Raw genomic sequence first — 27030 nt, 5'->3', positions numbered from 1 at the left:
TGCCCTTGAAGTTTGTGGAATCTTTTGAGTTTTAAAGGACTTCTACCTGCAACTTTCATAACCATTTTTTTCATTAATACGTGTACAACTGAGCACAATAAGTATGACAAAGCCCAGTCCATATGGCTGACCTTCTACTCTGTCACATTCCTTGGGTCACTGAATATTTACAGTACACTACACCTCTAACCCAGGCCGGTGGCAGGTGTCCAGAAGCTTTGGAGAGAGGGGCCAGAGAGCAGGAGGAGGAGAAATGGGGGATTCAGGTACCCTTGCTCTGGCAATCAGTCAGTCAGTCAGATAGAAGCTCTGCCCTCTTTCTCTCTCTCTCTGTACACGCTGCTGGCAAAGCAAGCTGGCTTTCCCAGGGACAGACTAAGAGCTTTAGTCTGAAGCACAGGACTGCACAGTGCCGCAGGGAACTAACAGCACACTGGATTATTAATTACCACCTCTGCTGAGACAGACTTACAGCCCAGCACTGCCACTGAAATCAATGGAGGTGAGTTGGCTGACACTATTCCATGTGCAGTGCTAAATCCTCTCTGCCACTTTACTATGGACCTGCAAAAACATTCTGGAACTCAGGTTCTATAAGCAAATGCTCCAAAACTGTACAACAGCCTTAGCATCCCAGAGAATCTAAGGGGCATGGGTTATAAATAACAGAAAATAAAATATCAAAATAAAATATATATTATATGTGAATGTGAGCAGGATTTAAGAAACATATATAAATGTATGTTTCTGTTATTTCTCTGAATAATATCTAATTACAATTAATGTTTAGTTTATATAATGACCTTTTTTTTTCTATCCATTCATATATATACTGCCAGCACAGGCTTTTTACTGGGAGACTAGGCATGGCATTTTATAAAAATTAAAATAAAGGTGGCTTAAGATAGACTTGACAAAAAGAAAAACCTGAATTATAAGGGAGGTTTAAGTTTTCAAAAGTAAACGCTTTAAATTTTTTTGGCTTAAATCATTTATAATTGTCTCCTTATAGCATTTGGAATAAAATAGCCTTTTGTAGAGCATTTATTGCTATATATAATACATGATATATAATATAAGATATGATATAGGATATTATTCTCGGGCTCTTTTGCTAAATGATTGCAAAAATTTGAAACAATTTGCTATTTTTTTTCCTACTGTGCAATATTCCTTTCCAGAATGCTAAAATAGTGTGCAAACTAGCTCAGCTTGCACGTGTAAGGAATGGGCTGCTGCACATGGGCAGGGCATGAGTATACACTCCCACTACCATCACTTGCGTGAAATTCAAGTAACGCCAGACTAAGCACGTATACGGGCAGTATGTAAAGGGATTCCTGTACTTTCTGTCTTCAAAAAAGGTGTTAATCGATTGCACCAGAGCATACTGCCTCTTTGCACCTCATACACCAAAATATGTGCCATGGGCAAATTAGCGCAAATTGCTAGTATAGAGCAATTGTGCATGGCACTTTGTGCACCCATTTTTGCCTTTAGCACCATCAATGATTGTGCACTTGTATAAAATCCAGGAATTGAATATTGTACTTTGTTGCTGTAAAAGAATTCAGCATTTACCTTTTTTTTTTCATTTCCAGTTCAGGATTTCCATTTTTAGATATGCTAGAGAAATCCTGGCGAGGAAGAAAATTACCCAGCAGGAGGTTTTTCAAGATTTCTTTTCCAGTCTCATTCTGGTGTTACCAGAACATTCCCCTTTGACAAACTTATAGTTTGTTTGTATTTCTTGTTGGGTTTTGGGAGAGGTTAACAAAGGAATATTTTATATATGGAGGGAATCTTTAGTGCGTAAAGGTCCCTTGTGCTGTATCCCAGACCAATACTAGACGTGTTGATCGATGGATCAGTTAAGGTTCTGAGTTGTGCAATTTTTGCAGAGAATATTATATACAGTATTACACTGCAAATTCCTCTTCAAATGCTATGGTTATTGATATTTAAAGGGTCAGATAAATAACAAATGAAACATAAAGCGTCATGAATTCCATACCCCATTTTCCATATTGTTTGTAACAGTGTAATTACAAAAGTGTTTTTTTTTCCAAAGAACTGAAAAAAAAACTATACATTTACACTATTCTGACTAAATATAAAAGTAAGATAACTGAAGAAAGTTGCCATTAATAAACTGTATTCTGGCTCCATACAGTCTTCTCCTTGCCTCAAAATTGCATGTACGGAAAGGAATTATTAAGGAATAACATCCTAACTTTTTATACAGAGACAGCGGGGTCTTATACAGTTACAGTATTTAAGCTTACAGAAAGACTAATGAGGTCTTTAAAAGAAACTTTATGTGGGTTCATTTTTCAGAATGTTTTGATACTTCTTTGGTTTTATATTTTGAATTTAAATCTAAAGAGATTAAGAAAACCCAAACGGATATACCATTCTGCCCCAAATATACATCGTATGGCAACATTAAGACCTATGGGACAGCTGTTGTGGTCAAAACCCCTTCCTACAATTCTATAATTTTCCATTTAACTCTATGACAGAGGGTGGCAGTGACAACATTTAAAAATCCAGTCTTTGGCCCCTCCAGTATCTGTACAGTGTTTCTTACATATTTGAATGAAAAATGACAGTAGGCAGAAAGATTTTCACTTGATTTTGGCACACAACAGCCATGAATGATAGTTTGAACTCTCCACCTGCTTTCGGCTGCCTCTGGGGTCCAGAACTCTAGGTCTCTCTGCTCTTCTGTACTACAAACTCACACAGAAGGTTAAGTTTAATACTGTATTTCATTTTTTTAACTAACCCTTTTTAATGAATACGTTAGGATTTGTCTTATAGTTTACAGTCTTTTGCATTGTGATGTATTATATTTTTATTAAACTTAGGTAGCATTTCCCAGTGTAACTGTGTAGTTGTTTCTAGAGCAAACTGGAACTGCGTTGTTGGAATTTAGAGATCAGAAGTCTTGCTCATTATTCTTCCCTTGATTTTAAAGGAACAGTAGCATTATGCAACATTTTAGTGGAGAGGGAAAAGTTGCCCCATTCCATTATTTGGCAAAAGGGCAGCAATATTGCCATGTTAACATCAGCATAGCATAGCTCAAATAGCTGATTAGAAAAGTAGACTCTACCCATTGGAACTATGGTCCTTCCATGTGTATGCACTGCCTCATTTGCAATCTGCATGGCACGGTGCAAAATGCAAAAACCCAGTATAAATCTTTCTGTTTTTTGCATGGTGCACCCTGTACCTTGCCTACAGGCACAGATTTTTGCACTACAGAATGGGTATGAAGAGTAATGGAGCACATTTCTTACCTCCTGCCCAGAGCTCAGTTGCATCCACATTGATGTGCTCCGCACCTTACCCTCCATGGCTGATTTATAGATAAATAAAAATAATATGCGTATTTGTTGAATGCTGCCCAGTGTGGAAAGCAAAATTAATCATAAAGCCTATTTAACAAATATTAATAATGACTGTATGTTTGTAATAGAGTATTTCATATTTTATACAATGCCCCCTGCAACCCACTCATGTAACGGCCCATGAACTCCCCTCTCCAGTCATGACTCTGATAGTATCAAGACTACTTACTGGGGTACTCTCATCTAATGAAAAGTCTGTAAGAAAGATATTTAGAATACCAAATCAATATCTTACAAACACAAAAACATTATTTAAATCACTGACTTATGTATACAGAAGACAGATGCCCATGTAATATTTTACTGCCCCTTTATTGCAATACAACTAAAACTAATTTTTTAGGGCGTTATGGTATAAATCCAACAGATCATGTGGATTTCATGTGTCTGCTAGGTGGCACTAGTGCTTTAAAATATAAATACATTTCTTTAATAGCTCTTAAAGAACAATCCTTTTCACCTTTCTTGTCATAAGGGAGAATTTCAGCATTGAAAAGTATAATTTAAACCCCAACAGGATAAACTCTGTTTCCATCTGTACTGTAGACCTTTTAGAATGCAGTATATGAGAATTTGTCTTTATTATCACAAACAGTAGTATTGGCTATTTTGTGGGGCTGAACATTGGTCAGTCCATTGCTTTTGTCCTATTATTTGCTGTCACTTGAAATGAATGGAACCCTGAGTGAGCAGGACCCTCCAACCCTATTTTTATTCTGTAACCCTTGTATGTTGAATTATTGTGAGTCTCATGTATTATAAATTATGCTAAAGCTCTGCATAACTAAATAATCTGGCAATATATAAAAAATATGATTATGATCATGATGATAATGAAAATGTATATGATGCTACAATGCTCTGTTTTAATTAATGACTTATAAATTAAAGGGGTCAGTCCCTGTTATAAAGGTGTAGCAGAGATACTGTATTCCAGGAGTGTGCATATCAAAGCATATATATGTCTTTACATACTGGAAATAATAGCTTGACATGCGTCAGTATTTCCTATCTCTGATCACTGAGGTAATATCACACCTTAGCGATAAATACATCTGTCAGCAACAATTCAATCCTAAGAATAGCAGCCACGTGGCTTGGAAACTTCCAGCAGTTCCTATAGAATCTTGTTTAAAGCTAATACCATGTCAGTAAAATAAGGTTACCAGATCATGGGAAAAATTGAGTTGCAACCCTGCAACATGGATTGTTTAGAAATTATCTTAGATTTTCAAATGAAATGGTAACCTTACCATAAAAGCCCCATATACTTTGATTAATGATGTCAGGCAAGTTAGTCACCAAAAATAGGCCATGACTACAGGTGCCGGTTTTCAATTGTGCTCTATAACTGGGCTTCAGATGGCTAGCATTTCATTGGTGGAATAGTGTTTCCGAAGCCAACCCCTTCTGAAGCAGGATGAGGTGGATGAGATTCCAAACCCAAACATCACTACTTGTGACATATGTCAAGTTTCAGTCGTGTGCTTTTAAAGCAGCGGTGTTTTTTCATTGGACAAAGCTGCAAATGCTGTATATGCCTTGCTTAATTTCACAAGCTGGTACCATTGATTTAGCATAACCAGATAATTATTGGTTTGCAACTGTGCAGACTTACCTGCAAGCTCTGCTATGTATATTTATAAACGTTATTGTAAAGGGTGAAAATAATATAGAACCTTAAAATGTGGGAGCTGTTATGGTTCCATTTGAAGTCTGGTGATAAGAGAAACTTGCACGCCTAGTTTGGCAAGGGTATCAAGAATGGCACTAGTTTAAAATCAATGGCTGGTTCCTACATCTTTGCTGTCAAGTAATTTAATTTCAGATATAAGTTTGGGACCTGGAGTTCTTCAGATAAGGGACTTTCTGTCATTTGGATCACCATACCTTAAAGGAGAAAAAAAGGCAAAGTCACTTGGGGGTGCCAAAATGTTAGGCACCCCCAAGTGACTTAAATCTCCTACCTTGTACCCCAGGCTGGTGCCTGCTTCACTCGTGCGCGCATGCACAGTAGAGTGAAAAGCTGAACTTTAACAGAGAAGTCAGCTTTTCACTCTACTGCACATGTGCCGACCACTGGCATTTGCTGGAAAATGAAGCAGGAAGGAGGAAGCGCTCGCTACAGGTACCCCGGGCGGGTACAAGGTAGGCGATTAAAGTCACTTGGGGGTGCCTAAAATTTTGGCACCCCCAAGTGACTTTGCCTTTCCTTCTCCTTTAAGTTGGATATAAATAATTTAAACATTAAATAAACCGAATAGGATTGTTTTGCCACCAATATGGATTCATGCAGCTTAGTTATCAACAAGGACATGGTACTGTTTTATTATTACAAAGAAAAAGGAAATCATTTTTTATTATTTGAATTATTTGATTAAAATGGAGTCTATGAGAGATGGCATTCCCGCAATTTGGACCTTTCTGGATAATAGATTTCCAGATAGGGGATCCTATACCTGTTCCAGAAACCACAGCTCGGCACTGCAGGTGACATTTTTTAAATGTATATTTTAGCTTCAGTGTGAGTTAGTTTATGATATTGTTTGATACGAAAACAAATATGAGTTAGTAAATATCAAAGAAACATTGTGGTACTAGCAGGGTTACATTAAGTGATTTACAGTTTCTTACTGTGAGATCCCACTTTCTTACACAGGAGAGAGAAACTATGTAGTGGGGTGATGTGTATGGTCCCTGTTGATCTCCAATGATGTAAAGTGCAAACACAACACTATTTCCTTCGATTTTTGTATATTGTTATCACATTGTTTGGCCACAAAAGATGATTTCCTATTGGGGGCATTACAAAAAGAGGGACATTAATCCAAGATGTCTGTAAATTTTTGTACAAGTATGGCAGACCACTGGCTCATGTACAGTGGACATCAGTCGGTTCATTGGTTGGGCATTATCTGCTGATGAACCATATCTGTCAGTGTGTAATGCTGTCTGTAGAAATGATTGGAGCAATGGAATGATGATGATATTGCGTATAAAATCATGTAAGCCTTTTGGTTGGATACTGTACAGTGTTTGGCATTTAATCCAATATACCATGGTTTAATGACAATTGCAACTAGGAAATGGTTCAAAATGAAATATAGATGATGAAAAATAATAGGCATAACGATCTAGATTCACATTCACTTTATTTTCTGGTGAATCCATTTACCTGTTGTAAATGTGGGAAGGCCAGTACTGGTCTGGCTACTTTGTCAGTTTAAACCAGCATTGGGCTATGAATATCCCCCCATATTAAAAATCAAATTGGCCAGTGACTGAATTGGGATGTACATGCATGTGCAGTGACTGGATATCACCAGTGTATGGGTGTCCCTTGATCCATTCATAAGACTTTTGTGATGAATGATGAAATCTTTGCAATGAGGCCCTCAGTGTAGGTGGCCAAACTAGCCTAAGCTGTTGCTTAATGGGCAGCTTAAGTTTGTAGCAGAACATAATATACATTGGAGAATACTTGTAGGAGTACATTATATTAATGGGGAAGAGGCACTTCACAAAGATGATTTTTAATAAATATATATATAACTTTGTTATAAATTTGCTTCAGTTTTGACCACTAATTTTCCATTCTGGATCCAATTTGGGGCCTCCTGGGTGTAAAGCCATTAGTGTTGGTCACTTAGAGAAACTGCCTTTGGCTGCAACACATGAAGTGGAACACTGTGTGCGGAGTTCAACAGTTGGAAAATGCAGTAATTTATTACCAGTTACTGAGATGGTCTAATACTCAGAGACGTATGCTGACTATTAATGAACTTCATAAACTGCCCCGAAAATGGCTGCTCTTTATTAAATAATCAATGCCAAATGATGCTAAATAAATCTCAGGCTGCTTTTTCCCAGCTTGGGGATTCATAACCTTTATTTTGCTGAGCGGTACTAAATCTAAAAATTCTGTACAGTTTTTTGCTGATATACACATGAAACCGATTTACTTTCTAAAGTTAACTCTTTGACTGCTGCAGAGGCACTATTTTAGCACCTACAAGACTCCCACAATAGTTTTTATGCCTGTGTTTTGAAAACCACTCCACACAAGTTAAAGTTTAAATAAGTAAGATTCATTGCTTGGTCTGTAAAACTTGTATAGACTTCATCCCAAATATGGTGGTCAGGTGGCCAGGTCAGGTAAACATTTGGGACATCATAGAGCAAACAGCTTAGGCTCTCCACTAACTTGCATTTAACAAGAGAATATAAATATAGATATGAGTGCTCACAGGGGCATGGAGACATAGCATTTATAGACTTCTGTCTATGCGACTGGGTCTGTGTGCAACAGAGTGAGTTCTCACCGCACCCAACAGTTAGAACACTGTGAAATGTCAACTCAAGTCTATGGATGCAAGTGCCTTGCGCCCTTGTGAGCACTCACATCAGTTATATGGCAGCAGTAGAAACAATTACTGTTGCATTCCCAAAACCTAAACTGTTGTAGCACATCCGTAAATGTTGGCTTTAATAAAAATGAGAGTGTATGTATATGAGCTGTGTATAAAAAGTGCAGGCACCCTATGCAGTGGGAATAGAGGTGCTACTCCCTGCAACTCCCAGCTATGCTCAGGTACATTTTGCCTCTGGCCCTGCTCACTCCACCAAGCCTCAGCTGGACTGGTAGGGAGGATCACAAATTTAGCACAAGTTAGTAAAAACTGTAGGGAATGATCTGCATCACAGGTAGCTCTTGCAAACATGAACTTCATTTACTGAAACTCCAAACAAATCGATCAGTGATGTTAATGATAAGTAGGCATGACCGTTCCCACTCATCTCCAATTTGGGGAACCTCTTCATACAGGGTAATCCTTCCCTTTTGGGTCCTGTCTGTACCCTGAGCCTATACACTGATGTTCCAGAGCACCTGTAGCCACCTCTCAGTGAGTTGGAGTCCCAGGGAAGTTCTTCCTTTTATACACAAAAGTACTGCCACCTAGTTGCCATTAGCGCTAAAAGGTATGATTTAGGGAAACAAAAAAAATACAAATGTTAATAAACGGGCCCCTTAGTATGTGACCCTACCATCCACTGTTCCCTCTAAGCTGTGCACTCGTGCATGTACACACAAACTTTGAGACCAGAGCACACAATAAATTGTTGTTTGTAACAAGTGTGCATAAAATAATTTTTTTTGTGCACACAGCCATAAAGAAATTAGAGGGAACGTTGCCTCCATCTTGCAAAAATGAAAGAATCCCTTTAGGGACCTTATACAAACAGGGAGATTATTATTTCAATAACCATTCATTAATGTTTCCAGGATCCTTTGTCAATTTAGACATTTCTGCTTTGATCAATATTCATTCGAATACTCCGATGCATCTTGGCAAATGTATCTTGAAAAAAGTGCTAAGAGGTCAGATGGGTTAAAATGTAAGTCTTTTGATCTGTCCCATCCATTACTTAAGCCGTTTGGATAAATTCTAAATAATTCATTCGGAACACATTGATAATGCCGCATACATACAGACCATGAAAAAATGTTTTCATTTAGCACACTTAAATATCTTTAATGTGACTAGTTACAATGAAGGCTTTTGGCAACAAAACTGTGTGATGCTTCTAGGGGTTTGCTTAAAGGAAAACTATACCCCCAAACAATGTAGGTCGTTATATAAATATATTGCATAAACAAGCTCATATGTAAAACCCTGCTTTATCTAAATAAACTATTTTTATAAAAATATACTTTCTTAGTAGTATGTGCTATTGGGTAAACTAAATATAAAACTGACATATTAAGAATTAAGGGCCGCCCCCTGGGATCATAGGATTCACAGTGCACACAAACAAGCCAAGGCACACATACATGCTAGGCCCTATCAGCCAATTAATGGACAGAGTTCTGTCTTTTACTCCAACACTACTTCCTGTTAGAGCTGCATTATTTCCTGTCAGGTGATCTCTGAGGGAGCACACAGCCTATCGCTAAATGGTGGCTCAAGGGAAAGGATGTAAAAGGGCAATATTTACTGATATATATTCCAGTTTGGCGAGATTCTTTAATAGGTCACTTAAAATAATATGATCTGTTGGTTAAGTATTAATTCTTGGGGAATAGTTATTCTTGATAGCAACAAATGAAGGGTTTAAAAAAGATGGTAAATATCTTATCTACATTATTTATATATGTTAAAAATTGTATCCAATCAACTTTCTGTATTGGGTCAGTGCTGCTTTCTCTTTTTCCCAAATAAGAGCAAACATGGCAACCTCCAGGCAAGGGAAATGGGAGGCTTCCAATATCAATAACTGTATATAGTAGCTTCCAATTTGAAGCTTCAGCTTTGTTGATGCCCTTTATTTGCAAACAAGAAGCATTGCTCCCATTGCCCTCAGTGCAATGATTAAAGTGCCATGACTCTGTTGCAGCTTCGCTTTTTGTTACTATTTGAGTAATATATTCCCTTGTTCTATTTTTTAGGGATCTCGTAGTACAACCTAGACACTGAATCTTTCAAAAAGCACATTAGCAAATATAATACTTCATAGACACAAATCTACAATTAACACCTGCAGTTTTTAAAGGGCTGTTGGTCCTATAAATATTATGAACAACAACTGTGTGTGTGTGTGTGTGAATCTTCACCTTTATGTAAATGTATAACAGGTATGGGGTTCCTTATCCCTAAATCCATTATACAGAAAGCTCAAAAACATAGGAAGGCCATCTCCCATAGACTCCATTTTAATCAAATAATTCTAAATTTTTAAAAATGATTTCCTCCTTCTCTGTAATAATAAAGCAGAAGCTTGTACTTGATCTTAAAATATAATTAATCATTACTGGAGGCAAAACAATCCTATTGGGTTTATTTAATGTTTAAATAATTTTTAGCAGACTTATGGTATGGAGATCCATATTACAAATTAGAACAGCAGTGAAGATTAATATTGTGTTATTACATAAAGTTTTGTAGGCAGACCCACAAATATCCGATGAAGGGAGCATTATAGAGAACAGATTCAATACCTGCATAGTGAAAAAAACAATGGCAAAAAATGTGTGCAGGGGCAGGGGCAGGGGCCACCCTTGAACACCTTTTTTGTCATATTATTAAAAATGGAATAAATAATGAAGGTTAAGAAGTTAAGAAGAACATTTTTTTAATTTAACTTCCTACCAAGGCCCATATACAATGCAGATTACAGTGTGCAAAGTGCAAAACGATGTCTGATGGCAGCCTTTTTTAATTTTTGCACACTTGTGTAATTTTCTACCCTGCACTCTGCTCATTCCCCCCCCAAAATAAGCATTTAGCATTTGCATTGCAGGGTAAATGAACCCTCTTATTTTGGGGGTGGGGTTATTATACGTAATATATTTATTTCATTTTATTTCATGTGCACTCTCTTAGCCAAAAGTGCTAATTGATTCTCCTGTTATAAAAACACATCTGTTTGCCTGCTTTCCAACTGTGTACACTTTCTTTGGATTTTCATAAATTATGCCTCTGCCCACCTTCATCTCTGGCACTGACTCCACAACACACAACACATCAGAGAAATCTGGAAAAAGTTAGGCATGCATATAAATAGGTTTGCCTGGCATTATGAAGTCTCTTAAAAAAATCTTCAATTTCTCTAAATAAACATAAGCTGGAATATCTCAAGAGACACATATTTTGGCTTGAAACAACAATAAAAAAAGATTATATGTTGTTTGCAATGAAAACAATAAAGGAATAGTAAAGCATTTCAGCAAGTTGCTCTCATATGAAAATGAAAGTTTGGATATTCATATAAGAAGTATAAAGTCAAAGTTGGAACTGAAATTCCTGTGGCATTACTGCCATTCAAAAAATTCCAAAAATATTCCAATTTTAGGACAGATCAATCCAACCGGCCTGTAGGTTCTGATTGATTAAACAGACTAGTTTGTTAGCCTGTAGTCATTGATTCTAATCAAACTGAACCACAAGGCATATAAAGTTGAGAGCCCCTGCGTCATGTAATGATTTCATCCTTTATATATCTTGTATTTAAGTTTCAAATAAGTATTGCTTGTATATAAATGCTTTGGAATATATGTAAATAATCAATTGTTCTGTTAATGAACAGAAAACTAAGTCTAATTTATTACATGTTTGTAGCCACAACAACAATATTTGCCATCATTTCCTACAACCCCAGCGGTCAGGCAAGTGCATAGGTATATTATGCCACTACTGATTAATGCACATATGTACAGATGTTCCACCTTCTATATTTGGCCAGCACTTTATTTGTGAGGCCCAAGACCAGATACTTGCCTTCAGTCAATACCATATCAAAGTTTTGTAGTCCTTCATGAGAAGTAGGTAGGTTGGCACACTATCGTTTCACTGTATGATCACTTAATATATGGACCCCCCCACCCTTCATTTGGCTCTTCATGTACAAAGTATCAATAAAGCACATAGATATTACGAGAAGAGGCATTAGGTGATGTGCAGGATTGCGCCACTTTCAGGTTCAAATTGTGCAATTTATACCATGGTGCTTTCAGCAACTGAATTCCCCCTGCTCTAAGTCATTGTTTTGTTATAACTTAAGTATTAAGATTAATATTACCATTGGCTTATAGAAGTGCTTCTTCAATGGAGTGTAAGGTCTAACTCTTGGCATTTCTTTGCTTACCAGAAACTCTGGGAGATCTGTGGCCAGCGTTAGTGGAGGCAGCCATCATAATGGAGCCATTATCCCCTTTCCAGAGCTAAAACCACACATGCTGACTTTTATGAACAGTGAAGTTACACAACTCCCTCAGGTTTGGGCTTTGCAAACACACAAACAACCCATACTCCCCCAAACTAGACAGCTTCTACTTTATCCTTATAACGGGAATAAATTCCTTACTATCCACAAGATGGCAATCCAATAACTCCTGAGATGTCATTCTAACATTTCTGATTTTGTTTAATGAATATAACCCATTGTAAAACCCTGACAGTTATAAGGGTTCATTTACTGTACCTTGTGCATAACCTGGCTGTGAAGCTCCTTCTGGCTATATTATATAACCGGTGGAACATGCGCTGGCCACTGCACCATTCACAGTCAGGTGCAAAAGAGGTAAGGTGCATTGTGGGCAAAAACATGGCACTTTGTAGTCTTGCCTAACATTTGTAAATGAGCCTCATGGTCATCATTTTAATTAGTAGAAAGTTTCTTAACCTTAAAACCTTCTAGTAAATAAAGCCTTAAACAAAATCTAAATCTGTCCCACTTAACCCCCTTAGTATGAAGAAGTTGTCTGTTACTGTTGATTATAAACCAGACCAAAAGAGCCCCATGCAACACAGAAACCCTTAATATATAAACTGTTCCTTCAGTATGAATAAATACCATTTTTATATGCTGATATCCAGCAAAACAGTTCCTCTCTTTCTGCATCATTTGAAATCCTGGCAGGGGAGGAGGGGCTAAAACACTGGTTACAATTTATAACAACTTCTCCAAAGCTTACAGACATCATGCAGGAACTACATAACCCACAATGCATTGCACTGTGATGTTCCTTTCCTTATTGACATCACGTGTGCAGGGAATCATGGCATTTGGAGGATGCAGGCTGAAGGCAGTCAATTACTATTACATTTTTTTTGAGTCTCAAAGTAGTCAGGGAGATCAGCAGGAGAACAGGGGCCAGGCTTAGGGAACTGTTCCAAACCATATTGTTATATTAAAAAAGCTGCATATTTTTTAATTTCTATATATTGCAAAGTTGCTTGAAATTATGTTTACTTTTTAAAAAGCTTAAGTTGTGTTTGGGTTGAGTTCCCCTTTAAATATCTGAATGTTCTTCAGTTAAGCAGAGAACATGGAACCACAATTACATATGCATTATTTTATATATGCATACATTTTAATGTACATCACAGGGGGTTATTTATCAACATTCATCAGCATATTTTATTGTTTCAGGATTTTACACTTTTTTGCACTAAAAATCATGAATTTGAATAATGGAAAAAACATGAAAAATTCAAATGTAAAACGAAAGCTAAAGGTAATTTTTTTTTCTTGGAGACAGATTTATTTTACATGGAATAAGAAACATTTGGAACTGCATTCCTAAATAATGGTATGTAGAGTTTTTGAAGATATCCTGGTAGGGTAGCATAAACCATGATTGGCAGAATATCAGAGAAGACCCACACTACCCATCCCAAATTGAAGGTCGGTTGCTTATTATTATTATTTAAATATTCCTTTGAGAATCATGTATTATAAAAATAACATTTCCTTTGGTTCCCATAGTTCTACAGAGAATTCCAAGACAAATTTTCCCACACACACAGCTTTTACATAACAGTCAACTGACTTATTTTAGAGTATGGCAAAGGAACCAATGTAGGCCTATAATTAGCACTTGTGATTACCCAGCATGGCTTCCAGAGGTAAATCTGAAAATGCATTGTCTGTACCCTTAAACGAGAAGCAAAGGTACAAACTAAGTAAGCTTTATCAGAAAGGTCTAGCCATAAGCACCTACAGTAATGCTGCACCGAGTCCTCTATCAAAAGAAACACAGGATTTCTTGTCTCCTTTTTTGTAAATATGTTCTTTGGTATCTGACTTCCTCTCTCAGAAAAGTCATTCATTCAGGGGGCCAAAGTCTGCACAGCTCTCTCCTCTCTCCCACAAGAATACTAAGAACTCCCTCCCCCCTCCCTTAGGAATGTGTGATCTGAGCCACCAAAGGCTAGCTGCAAGCAGGACGCTACATAAAATGGCAGTTGCTGTCTTAAGCAAACAGAGTGAGCTTCTAGAGCTGTTTACAAAGGTATGGTAATGCTTTCTGCAGAATAAATATATTGTTCTAGGTGGCACTAATGTGGTGAATCTGTTGGCAGTAAAATGCCAAAATGACTTTCCTTCTCCTTTAGGCAGCATATACCTTCAAGCCAAGCACAACACTTCTAGATTACAACTCTATTTTAAGTTGTTAAAGCACAATAGGAACTGGACTCTAGCAACCACAGAGAAGGATTCTTAAAGCAACATTTCACAACAAACCTTTTCCACAAGTGTCCCAGGACTAGTAGGCCAGTTAGGACGAGAGTATGTTCCAGCGAGAATTCTGCCAGTTATCTTTGCACTATCTATTTTTGGATTCATATGATTATTGTGAAAACTGTGCAAATGAATCCCAATATAGATGGCAATAAGATGATACACATAGCAGTGGTAGGGACAAATCTCACTGGAGAATTCACTTGCAGTATCTCTCTTGTTTTGTATGTTTGATATATACACCTATTTATTGTGCAATGCTGCAGAATATCTTGGCGTTTTATAAATACGTGGTAATAATTATAATAATAGTAATACTTAGCTAGGTGGAGCAAATCAGTTTAGACGAAGGTATATATTCCCGTTAACAATGACATATTGTATTTCTAAACTTCCATAATGGTATTCTTTATGATACCCCCTGCATGACACATCATTCAATAACTAAAACAATATTTGTGGAAATATTATAAAGGGTCAGGTAACTTGAGCCAAGAAATAGTGGGAGCTTTCTAATATAATGTTCTGATTTTCCATATTTGTCAAAAGTAGAAAAAAATTGTGGTTGCCTTGCTTAATGTGGTATACTGGAGAAAAAAAACTGAGCACTGAGTCTTGAATGACTTGTACTGTTAATGCAAATTAGTTCACGAACTTAATTTAATGAGTAGCTTTTTGAGTATTATCATGTTTAAAAAAACATTGTTTACACACTCATACACAGGGCTGTATCTTTGGTCCATGGCACCCTAGGCACTGAACTCAGGATCACCCCCCATGTGCAGTAGAACTTCCATTTGCATGTGTATGCACTGATAGGCCACAGACTACCCCCTAGCTTTGCTGTTGGTTTTGACTCTGGTTTGAGCATTTTATGTGGGTTTTTTATATATATGGAAACACAAGGGCTCTCCCTTATAGCTGCCACCTAGGCAGAGGCCCTCCAGTGCCTTCATATAAATACGGCCACAAAAAAAGCAAATGGCACTCAGGGCTGCAAACAAGGGAAAAACCCTTAAAAATTTTTATTGCGGAGGTGCAACGTTTCGGGGCAACGTGACCCCTTTATCATGCTTGATAAAGGGGTCACGTTGCCCCGAAACGTTGCACCTCCGCAATAAAATTTTTTAAGGGTTTTTCCCTTGTTTGCAGCCCTGAGTGCCATTTGCTTTTTTGTGGTTGTACTAGTTTTGGAGGGTGCCGATCCCTCCAGCAGTGTGCACCAGGCATATAGGTTTGGAGTGCCAGGGTGTGCGGATAAGGTCTCTGTGGTTCATATAAATACGGCCCTGTACACCTAACCCTTGTGCAATACAGTTCTCAAAAGTGCAAAGAAGCCCTGTTCTTGGCTTGGCCTTATTTGTTTTGTGCCCACCGGTGGTAGCTGCAAGTTGTACCGAACTCTGGTGGTGCACAGATTTGTGCTAAAGTTTCCCCATTAGGTTAAAAATGATTCAATCAGCTAAACACTGAGAACTATTGTCTTTTAAATTGTGCATACATTTGTGTTAACTGAAACCACCCCCTTCTATGGGAAGAAACCAGGGGTGTAACAATTATTTATATAGCGCCATCAATTTACGCAGCGCTTTAAAAAATAGAGGGGTACAAAAGACAGAGCAGTTAAAGTGTACATATAAACAATTCACAAAAATGGTTTACAGTTACATTGGATGAGGATCGGAGACACTAGGGGAAGGGCCCTGCTCACAAGAGCTTACATTCTAAAAGGGAGGGCTGATGCATGAAGTTAGAGTAACTAGAGAGGAAGCAGATCCTGCAGTATGCAGGGGGCTAGAAATGGAGAGGGCCCTAAATAATGAGTAATTTCAGTATATCTTGCTAGAACTGGTCAACTTTCCAATGCTTTGGGCCCTAAACTGAATTTTCTTTGGGGTCCAGTAACACATAGTTACACCACTGGAAGAAACATTAATATTAGTGTTCTTATAGACCTTAATCTCAGTATAGACTGGGGAAAATAATGTGATGCAATCATTTTTAGGGATATTTCAGAAGTGTTGTGTTGATAACAAACAAGGGAAATGGTGTTTAGCCCCATTTTCTTAAAAACTGTTATGCTTTTTTTTTTGTTTTTTCATTATCAGTTACATTTTAATGTGTATGGCTCACTCTAAACCCCAGATTTGGAGTGCTTGTAGCCAACTGTAATTTTCTTTTTCATTTTGCAAGCACCAAGAACTGATCATTCAGGGCTGAGTTTATTATTGACTTAGGAGTACTGGATCAATGCCCAGTTATAAACTCCTTCACTTCCCAAATATTTTTATTTTGTAAAGCTTTTTATATTTAGTGCAAAACTCTGCATTGTATCTCTTGGTAATAAAGGGTTTTTCTTCACAAGAACTAAACTTTGCAATTTTTTTTACTTCTGCTTTAATATCTTGTATTTCTTTTGTTCTTCATAATGGAACATTTAGGCATAAAAAAATATACTCCTTTTTGGAAAATATTATAAAGTGGTATTAGTTATACCAAAATACTGTACACAGAGTTCTTCATGCACAGCCCTGCTCTGCAGAGCGCACAGTTAAGTTTGGTACCAGAGGTTAAAGGGGTGCCTTGAATAGGATTATTAGCAGATGACACAGTGGTCAACATGAAAATGAAATCCTGAGTCAGTGGCCAGTGATTAAACCTCTACATAAAGAGAAACTAACATGATTTATCCCCTTTTTACATCAAGTGATCTATTTTATGTTCAAATATATCTTATTACCAGTATAGGAAAAGAAAAGTCACATTTTCAAGAGTTATATTTACTAGGCTACAATGCAGGTTAGGCCCAACTTTTGGCAGCTTTTTTGGCATCTCTTAATTTAAGAAAGTGAATACCCTTTGTGAAGAACTGAAGTACCTGACTGAGTTTTATGTCTGCTATATCTACTCAGTTGGCTATACACCTCAGTATTTGAGACTGAGGTGCCTGGTTAATTCATTCTTTCTTATTTTTCCCCTAGGAAGTTAAAAAAACAATAACACCAACATAGTAAAGTGATATGCATTTAAATATAATATTCTGTTATCCTACACAGGTAAAAAAAATATGTTTACCTCAGAAACTTTACTAAAGTTTATGTAAATAACTTCTTTATGTAATAAGCAGGTGTGTAGCCTTGGGTCAAACACATAGCAGGTAACAAATAGACTGTGTGTCTTCTGTGTGGCTTTCTACAGGACTACGCACTGGCACTTATATGTTACTGGTCCTTTTAATGTCAGCCAATGTAAATGTAATCACTGCCTTACCCAGTCTGAGCTAAGCAGTTTCTGGGAGCTCAATGGGAGTCTGGGAGCTCAATAACCAAAATCTGATCAGATATTTTTATTATGCAGGTTTCTGTGTTTTGCAACTCTATGGCTTGGAAGAAAATACTTAAAACAGGGCAATTTTTAACTTAGTGAAAGCTCAATGTTATAGAATTAAAATATTCTTCACTGGTCTCCGTTTCTTTTGTATTTTATGACTTTTAATTATTTGCCCTCTCATCCTACCTCCTAGCTTTCAAATGGGGGTCACTGACCCCAGCAGCCAAACGACTACAGTTTTGAGTGCAAAGAAATTCTCCTTTGCACTCATGCCTTTTATCAAAGTTTCAGGCAGCACAACATGCTGTTTCATGACCCACTGGCATGTTCTCCAAATTTTTTGTCCAGTTTAACGTTAGCCTAGTTACTAAAACAATATCAGTTTGATCTCTTTTGGTGTTGCTCTCTGATTAACAGACCTTTATCTCTATGTTGTCTCCTGTGAAACAGTTCTTCAGTGAATTCCTGCAGCTTGCAATTCCCCAGTACAAACCTATGGGAAGAAAAATTGTTTTCTATTGCCTGATTTTCCTCCTGCTGATGGATGGGAGCCTGCTAGAACACGTAAAAAGTAAGTTAAACAGTGGCTCAATTCTATAAGCTAAAGTTTCTTTTACTTTGCATATTAATATCTGTATACTTTTTTTTCTTTTAAGCTTTTTTTGTATTTTGATATGGAAAAAGGACTTTACATCTGTCTATTATAACCTTATAGCACCCACAAAAAGAGTTTTCTACATATGTCAGAGCAGATAAAAAATTGGCAAATATGCAATGCAGACAAACTTCACTTATTAAATTTTGATTGCAGTGCTGTCGATATTCTTTAACGAGACGTCAGATTTGCATGAACACTTAACTCTAGGCCTGTCACTCAGCAGTCACTTGTTGCTTATTAAAGCTTGCTAAGAATATTTTTTATTGTTTACTAAGAGGCACACCATATGGATAAAAGTTTGCTATAAGTCAGCAACGGGTTGTTTGTGTGGTATGGCCATGATGCCTGGGCCCACAAAAGCAACTTTAGGATGAGGCCCTTTTGGCTCCAGGGCAGAGCTCCTGTGCTTTATGATAGCCTGTATTAATAGATATGCAACAGACTGAACCACTTAAATATTGCACAGTTAGGCAACATACACAGAAGGCACTAATCCAGCCTGTTCATTTGGTAGTGGGTTACATTTGATTTTATTTATATCCTAATATAAAGAAATCTGCAGAATATCTGCAGATTTTTTGATTTGTAAGAATATCACACCAATGGTAAAAAAGAAGTAAAACGACCCTGATCCCTTGATCTTTTATAAGCAACATGTTGGTGTCATGATTGGAGCCTAGTGGTTGTCTGACTTTTTCAATTCAAGCCCCAAAGTCCAACCTTGGGTCAGGGCTATACTTACCTCATAAGATGGTTACTTATACTGATATGGGATCCGTTATCCAGAAACCTGTTATCCAGACAGTTCTGAATTACTGGAAGGCCATCTCCAATAGACTCCATTTTAATCAATGAATTCGACATTTTAAAGATTATTTCCTTTTTCTTTGTAATAATAAAACAGTACCTTATACATGATCCCTAATAAATATTTAATTAGTTCTTATTAGTGGCAAAAAAACCCTATTGGCTTTATTTAACATTTAAATATTTGTTTTTAATAGACAAAGTATGGAGATCCAGATTACAAAAAGGCCCCTTATAGGGAGTCCAAGAAGTCTGGGTAACAAGTCTGCTTCTTAATTCACTTTTAAGCTGGGTATTCAGGTGTATCCAGAAAAACAAATTCTCCCCCCAAAGCTCACCCCAATTATAATTCACATGAAGCCCCCCCCTTCCAACTGCTCCAAGTGGTCTCACATGGGGAAGCCCCCCTTCCCCCAAGTGTGGGAACTGCTGTTTCAGCACTTGCTCCTTCCCTCAGTTCATGTCCAGTGGGGTGGTGGTTGACTTCCAGTTCTGTAAACGCTTTCGACATTTGAAATCCTACTCCAACCATCCTTCTTCTATGCCATTTGCTGTGTAAAGAGATGCCCTTGGGATGCTAAGGATGCAATTTATGAGAATATATGTTCACTTCATGTAAGTCAGCACAGAACGTTCTAGAAGCCAATTACAGCCAAATTTAATTCAAAGCTCAGCCTGTAATTGGTTGCTTGGCAGGACATTCCAGACAAAAAAACCTACTGAATTACTAATATCCATAGACAGGTCTTCTTGTCTGGTAATTAAATGAGGACTTGCACCCTTGTGTGTTGATGTCTGAAGTTTCCACAAAATTTAATTTTGACCTTGGCTTTGCACTACCTAAATGTACAAATCCAGTTAAAAGTACTATTTTTAAAAACAACTATATTTAAATGTTAGTACTAGCTTATTGAGCACCTGCCTCTTTTATTAGGGAATGAAGGTTTTGCTTACGGCTCCAAAAACCAAAATATGGCACAGAGAAAGGTCAGTGTCATTAACAGCAGGATTATAAGAGGCTCTGGAAAGTTTATGCTTCCTCCACTTCTTAGCAGGCTTGTTTATGAATCACCTTGCATATCATCCTGTTTCCTTCCTGGGGATTTAAGGCAATGAGTCAGCTGGAGACTGGATAACTTCACTATATCAAGGCAACTTTGTTAACGAACCCCATTTTTTTTCCCTTTTTGGAAATAGACTACAATTTTTTTTGAAAACCCTACAGCATAAAAAGTCTGTACCTGTTTCCAGGACTATAGCAGCCATAAATCAGTAAAACACTATTTATTTCTGCCCTTTTGAGCCTGCTTGAACATGTAAAGTAAAGAGTAAGTCAAACTATGTCTCAGTTCTGTAAGCTAAGGTTCAAGTTTTCTTTACTTATACATATATTAATATATGTATCCTATTGAGGCGTTATTGCTTATATTTTTAGTATATTAAATACAGAAGGAAAAGAACTTTATACCTGTCTGATATCTCACTCTACACCACACTAAATGGGTTTCCTACAGCCTTGGTATATGTAGTTCCTCTGCATTGGAGAGGAGATGGAAAATTGGCAAATATGCAAAACCAGTCAAGCTCCACCCCCACAATTTTAATTGCAGTGCTGAACGATATCCTTAACAAGGCTTTGACTTTGCATGGACACTTTATCCAAGGCCTGTGCCTATAATTGTCTGTATCATACTTATAACAAGTAATCATGTTCCTTGTAAGTTAACTTTGATAGTCTTTCCGTGTAGTTTAATTTTTCAGACTGGCTCTTTAAATAGACTTGTGCAAATCCATACCATGCAGTATATGGCATTACTCATAAAAACTTGAGAATAACAATTTGTTAAAGTATACAGTGGTGTGAAAAACTATTTGCCCCCTTCCTGATTTCTTATTCTTTTGCATGTTTGTCACACTTAAATGTTTCTGCTCATCAAAAACCGTTAACTATTAGTCAAAGATAACATAATTGAACACAAAATGCAGTTTTTAAATGAAGGTTTACGTTATTAAGGGAGAAAAAAAACTCCAAATCTACATGGCCCTGTGTGAAAAAGTGATTGCCCCCCTTGTTAAAAAATAACTTAACTGTGGTTTATCAATTTCAATTTTCAATTTCAATATCAATTTCTATAGTCACCCCCAGGCCTGATTACTGCCACACCTGTTTCAATTAAGAAATCACTTAAATAGGAGCTACCTGACACAGAGAAGTAGCCCAAAAGCACCTCAAAAGCTAGACATCATGCCAAGATCCAAAGAAATTCAGGAACAAATGAGAACAAAAGTAATTGAGATCTATCAGTCTGGTAAAGGTTATAAAGCCATTTCTAAAGCTTTGGGACTCCAGCGAACCACAGTGAGAGCCATTATCCACAAATGGCAAAAACATGGAACAGTGGTGAACCTTCCCAGGAGTGGCCGGCCGACCAAAATTACCCCAAGAGCGCAGAGACAACTCATCCGAGAGGCCACAAAAGACCCCAGGACAACATCTAAAGAACTGCAGGCCTCACTTGCCTCAATTAAGGGCAGTGTTCACGACTCCACCATAAGAAAGAGACTGGGCAAAAACGGCGCAAACCACTTTTAAGCAAAACGAACATTAAGGCTCGTCTCAATTTTGCTAAAAAACATCTCAATGATTGCCAAGACTTTTGGGAAAATACCTTGTGGACCGACAAGACAAAAGTTGAACTTTTTGGAAGGTGCGTGTCCTGTTACATCTGGCGTAAAAGTAACACAGCATTTCAGAAAAAGAACATCATACCAACAGTAAAATATGGTGGTGGTAGTGTGATGGTCTGGGGTTGTTTTGCTGCTTCAGGACCTGGAAGGCTTGCTGTGATAGATGGAACCATGAATTCTACTGTCTACCAAAAAATCCTGAAGGAGAATGTCCGGCCATCTGTTCGTCAACTCAAGCTGAAGCGATCTTGGGTGCTGCAGCAGGACAATGACCCAAAACACACCAGCAAATCCACCTCTGAATGGCTGAAGAAAAACAAAATGAAGACTTTGGAGTGGCCTAGTCAAAGTCCTGACCTGAATCCTATTGAGATGTTGTGGCATGACCTTAAAAAGGCGGTTCATGCTAGAAAACCTTCAAATAAAGCTGAATTACAACAATTCTGCAAAGATGAGTGGGCCAAAATTCCTCCAGAGCGCTGTAAAAGACTCATTGCAAGTTATCGCAAACGCTTGATTGCAGTTATTGCTGCTAAGGGTGGCCCAACCAGTTATTAGGTTCAGGGGGCAATTACTTTTTCACACAGGGCCATGTAGGTTTGGATTTTTTTTCTCCCTAAATAATAAAAACCCTCATTTAAAAACTGCATTTTGTGTTTACTTGTGTTATCTTTGACTAATAGTTAACGGTTTTTGATGAGCAGAAACATTTAAGTGTGACAAACATGCAAAAGAATAAGAAATCAGGAAGGGGGCAAATAGTTTTTCACACCACTGTATTTCTTTCCCTAAAATAATCTTATTTAATACTATTTAAACTCTTTTCATGTCAAATTTGCTTTTGCTAATTTACTATTTTGGTTAAAGGGCAACTAATGACAATGAAAAAAAACTTTGCTGCCAACTTACCCAAGCCCAGGACTTGCTCAAGTCAACTGATACCTGGGATTGGAGATGAAAGTTTAGAGTACAATATGGAGTACAAAAAGTATTTGGTAAATGAGTATTTTGGTTAGGTAAATGCTGGCAGTAGCCACAAAGTTTAAACCTGGGCAAAACCTTAGTAATAGAATTTTATAATTTTGCCAGTTTGAGGAGTTGTATACAGCCAGACCAGGACTGGGATTTACTGCTTGACATCACAGGGCACTGGTTTAGATAAAAGAACCCTCCAGGGGTCAATTTGTTTAGGTGCCAGTTAACCTGCTTTAATGCTTTTATAGTGTGGCAGGAATATCCAAAATACATAAATTGTGACTTTAGTTCCACTTTATGTAAAAAAAAAGTAATTTGTTTTAGATAATATGTCAGTGTTTAAGAAAACAGCCGCAGCTGCTATGCATAAGTTACAGAGGATTCCATTCCTGTAGGCATAGCAACGCAGCTTGAAACAGGAAGCAGGAAGTAGAAGCTGAAAGCTGTTCTTTGTGACCTCTCACAGCACATTGTTACATGCACAGACAGAAAGGGGTGGCAGGGAATGTTAAATTGTTACATATTGGGCTTGATATAGGGGTATGTTTCTACATAGGCTATAAACAAACTAAGAAATTTGTTTCTGCTGCAGCCATGCCTGCATTTTTGGCCATGCCAACAGTTATGTCATACTGTGCCCAGACAGTCAATGAGCTATGTAGTCAGTAGCAGTAGTAGTCAGTAAAACTTCCTTGAAGCCATGGGAAAATAAAATAATATAGAACAATTTACACATATCTTCAAATAAAAAAGACAATTATATCTTCGAATAAAAAATGAATGCAAAGTTCCATGCATTAACTTTCATTAGAGTCTTAAAATTGGGTTACAAAAATTCCTCATGCTTTTGCTTAGGTTACCTATGTCATACCAGTAGTTACATTAGACATGTGCCAAAGGCAGAGGGGTCACGCATATAGAGTAATTACTGGTATGGTATATAAAACAGAACAAAGGAATGGAAGGTAAAGGAAAAATATTTCTGTGCACATCACATTCAGATTAATGAAACAAATAATGGCATCTCTTTTGTGGCAAATTCACCTGCAATGTAGCCTGAAAGTAAGGGATACTTTAATATTAGCAAGCCACAGAATTTCTAGTCTTAAAGATGGGTTGCTAGCATATTAAATGAGATAAAATGCAAAGCTAAAGGTCTACGACTTGTCTATATTGGCAGCTTTGAAAATTGCACATTTCACTGATCTGTACATTATATACTATGTGTCCAGTTAGCCATATTGTTTATCAAGCAAACATCATGCTGTAATTTGTTTATAACAAACACTGCCATCCTCCAGTGGTACCACTATGAGTACAATTCTAGTAGCCTGTGTCACATTGCTGTGCCCCCATAATAAATGGATGGAACAAGGGAGCTATATCTGGAGATTACTGAGGTGCCAAATTTGGATCAAGTTAAGATTATTGTGAGGCAGGCGCCACGTTGCTGTCTCATAAGGAAATATTTGGCTAGACAAATCCAAGAAAAATAAGTTGAAACCCGCTTGGCTTAATAATGCCAAGGGAAGGAAAGAGAAGAAATGGGCACAATCTAGTTGTCAGAAGGAAGAAACAATTCAATAAAATTTGTTTAAGGGCATTCACATTCTCTGTAATGAAAAATGGAACAAATACAACTAAGGAAAAACAGTTGCCGTAAATGTATTCTTCACTTAATGAATACTAATCAAAAATATGTTAAGACTATCTTAAACTGCTAGCCCAGGTTTCTTCAGGGTCCCCACAATGGAAACTGCACAATGAGTACAATATCTTATAAATGTTCAGAGCAGCAATTTATTTATTTTATTTGTTTATTTCTCCTTTATTCTGAGCTTTTTCAGATGTAGCAAGTTTAGTTTTGTCCTAAAATGATATCCCAAGAATTTTTTAGGGGGGAGATTATTATCTAGAGATAACAATCGCTCCCCAACCCCCAAAAAATAGTTTGATTATTTGATTATTTATTAGAGATTATTATCTCTCATAAATTCTGATATCACATAATTTTGGGTGGGCAATCTATTTATTAAGTAACACTATATTGAGACAAGGAGTCAGTAGTGCCAGGTAGTAAAAATGCCCTAAAGGCATATGGTACATGTAGGAATTACAGATGTTTTATTACCTATTAGTAGCTTCATGTGCAGTGACAAAACACCTGGAATTACTCCTGATGAAGTGCAATTTTTTGGCTTTGGAGTACATTTAATTCCATGTGATTGCCCTACAAATAAATAACAAGTGATTTCTAGTGTTTTGTTGCCTGCCCATTGTGTATTATAATTGCTCAGGCGACAAAACCCTGAAATAACTGTGTCATTGCCCAAAAGCATTTACAGATACTGATCACTTAGTTTGTACTTCAAATTGGCCAGTTGCAAGAAAGCACAATATTTTTATTTAAAAATGCATGTAATATTTCTGGGAAGGCTTTTGGAGCAAGTAATTAATAGGTATTATATAGCCATAGTTACATGGGTATTATCTATCCATGCTGCCTCTATTTAAACAACAGGTAAAAGATCAGAGTTGATAGCAAAAACAATGCTATAAATTGTTGACTTATCCTTCACATAGAGTATGTAAACATGTTATGTCAAATGTTAAGTCAAATTAAAAATGTAAATTTTTGGTGTTACTGTTTCTTTAATATACCAGGCAGGGAGGCAGTTGTAACAACCAGATACTCGCACAGTCCAAAACCCCTAGAGAGCGCGACACAACCTGTTTTTGTCCCAATTTAAAAAAATGAAGGCAAAAAACAGACATTTACTTTAAAACTGTGTACTTCTTTGATTTTGATAGTGTTTGTCTTTTTTATATTTGTATAGACTGAAGTATGCATATTTGCATTTCATTTTCAAGTCTAAGCTACAGTATGTCTATGTCGATATCCTTTAGCCTGCTCTCTCCTTGGCTTTAGAGTACTATAGTAGCTGCCAAACTATGAAAGGCTTTTTTCAGCTGAAGTGTTTGCCTTCTTTATAGCCATCACAGTCTGAAGTGCTGACAGCTTTGGGGTTTGCCTCCAATTTTAGGACCTAATGGTTAGTTCTTCTGTGGTTTGGTTTATAAACTATTCCCTGCAGGCAATGACACCAACAGTGCTTTCTTTAGATTTGTGCAGACTTCGTATGGACACCTTAAACATTAAGTTTTGTATAAGAAAGAAGAAATGCAAGGTCAAAGATAGTTATAGTTATAGGAAGTTATAGCCTTTATTCATTTTATTTGCATCGTCTGGGTCTAAATACCATGCACAAATGGACAATATTAATTCAACCTAAAACTCTTTTGCTGCAGTAAATTAAAGAAAAATCATAACTGAAATTTTTTCAATCACCTTAGATTCCGAAACATATTGCGTTTTTCAAGACAGAAAGTATCGTGTTGGAGAAAGATGGCATCCTTATCTGGAACCCTATGGACTTGTATATTGTGTAAACTGCCTGTGTCGAGAGGTAATATAATTTGATTATAATTATCCAATAGAAAGAGATTAAAGTATAAATAAAGCTCAAAAAATTATTTGTCTAGCAATGCAACAACTTATGTAATGGGAGGCAAGTCTCCCCAAACATTAAGCTTTTCAATTTCTCTTGTTACTAAAGCTTAGGACTGGCTCACAAGGCTTGTTGGTAATTAATTTCAGATTATCATTACATGGCAGCATAGAAATCATAACTTTCTGCAGCAGAATTGATTTATATGCAGCACTGTAGCATTTGCTCCTGCATTTGTAACCTTTTTTTCAGAAAAACCCCTAAGGTCCCCACAGTAGCCCAGAACACTGAACATATGCAGTGCCACTAGAATGCAAAAGATGGCCTAACAGTATATATGTATATACTGTATGTATGCTGCAGTCAACAACTTGGAAGGAATGGATTATTACTTTTATAGGACTTCTAAATCTCTAAATTAACATAAAAAAGTGGTTTAAAGTCATTAAAATATAAGGGACTAATGCCCTGCACTGGTAAAACTTGTGTGTTTGCTTCAGATACAGCTATGCTACTATGCTATCCTACTATAGTTTATATAAATAAGCTGCTGTGTAGCCATAGGGGCAGCCATTCAAGCTAGGAAAAAGAAGAAAAGGTAAAGGTTACATAACAAACTAATTGT

At 37.1% G+C, this 27030-nt stretch overlaps 1 protein-coding gene across 2 annotated transcripts in view; it reads left to right on the top strand.

Moving 5' to 3' along the window:
• Window positions 1-324: 324 nt before the first annotated feature.
• chrdl1 (chordin-like 1) overlaps window positions 325-27030 on the top strand; it is a 42666-nt gene continuing 15960 nt past the window's right edge. Inside the window, exons 1-3 of one of the 2 annotated variants that reach the window (XM_031890191.1) lie at window positions 325-502; window positions 18219-18339; window positions 26251-26363. In XM_031890191.1, coding sequence (XP_031746051.1) covers window positions 497-502; window positions 18219-18339; window positions 26251-26363 — 240 coding nt within the window. In that variant the 5' untranslated portion in view covers window positions 325-496. 2 annotated transcript variants of the gene reach the window in all.

The sequence above is a fragment of the Xenopus tropicalis genome, chromosome 8 (assembly GCF_000004195.4).
Source record: "Xenopus tropicalis strain Nigerian chromosome 8, UCB_Xtro_10.0, whole genome shotgun sequence".
NCBI lineage: Eukaryota > Metazoa > Chordata > Amphibia > Anura > Pipidae > Xenopus > Xenopus tropicalis.
Note: the sequence above shows the minus strand (reverse complement) of the source record. Positions and strands in the feature narration are given on the sequence as shown.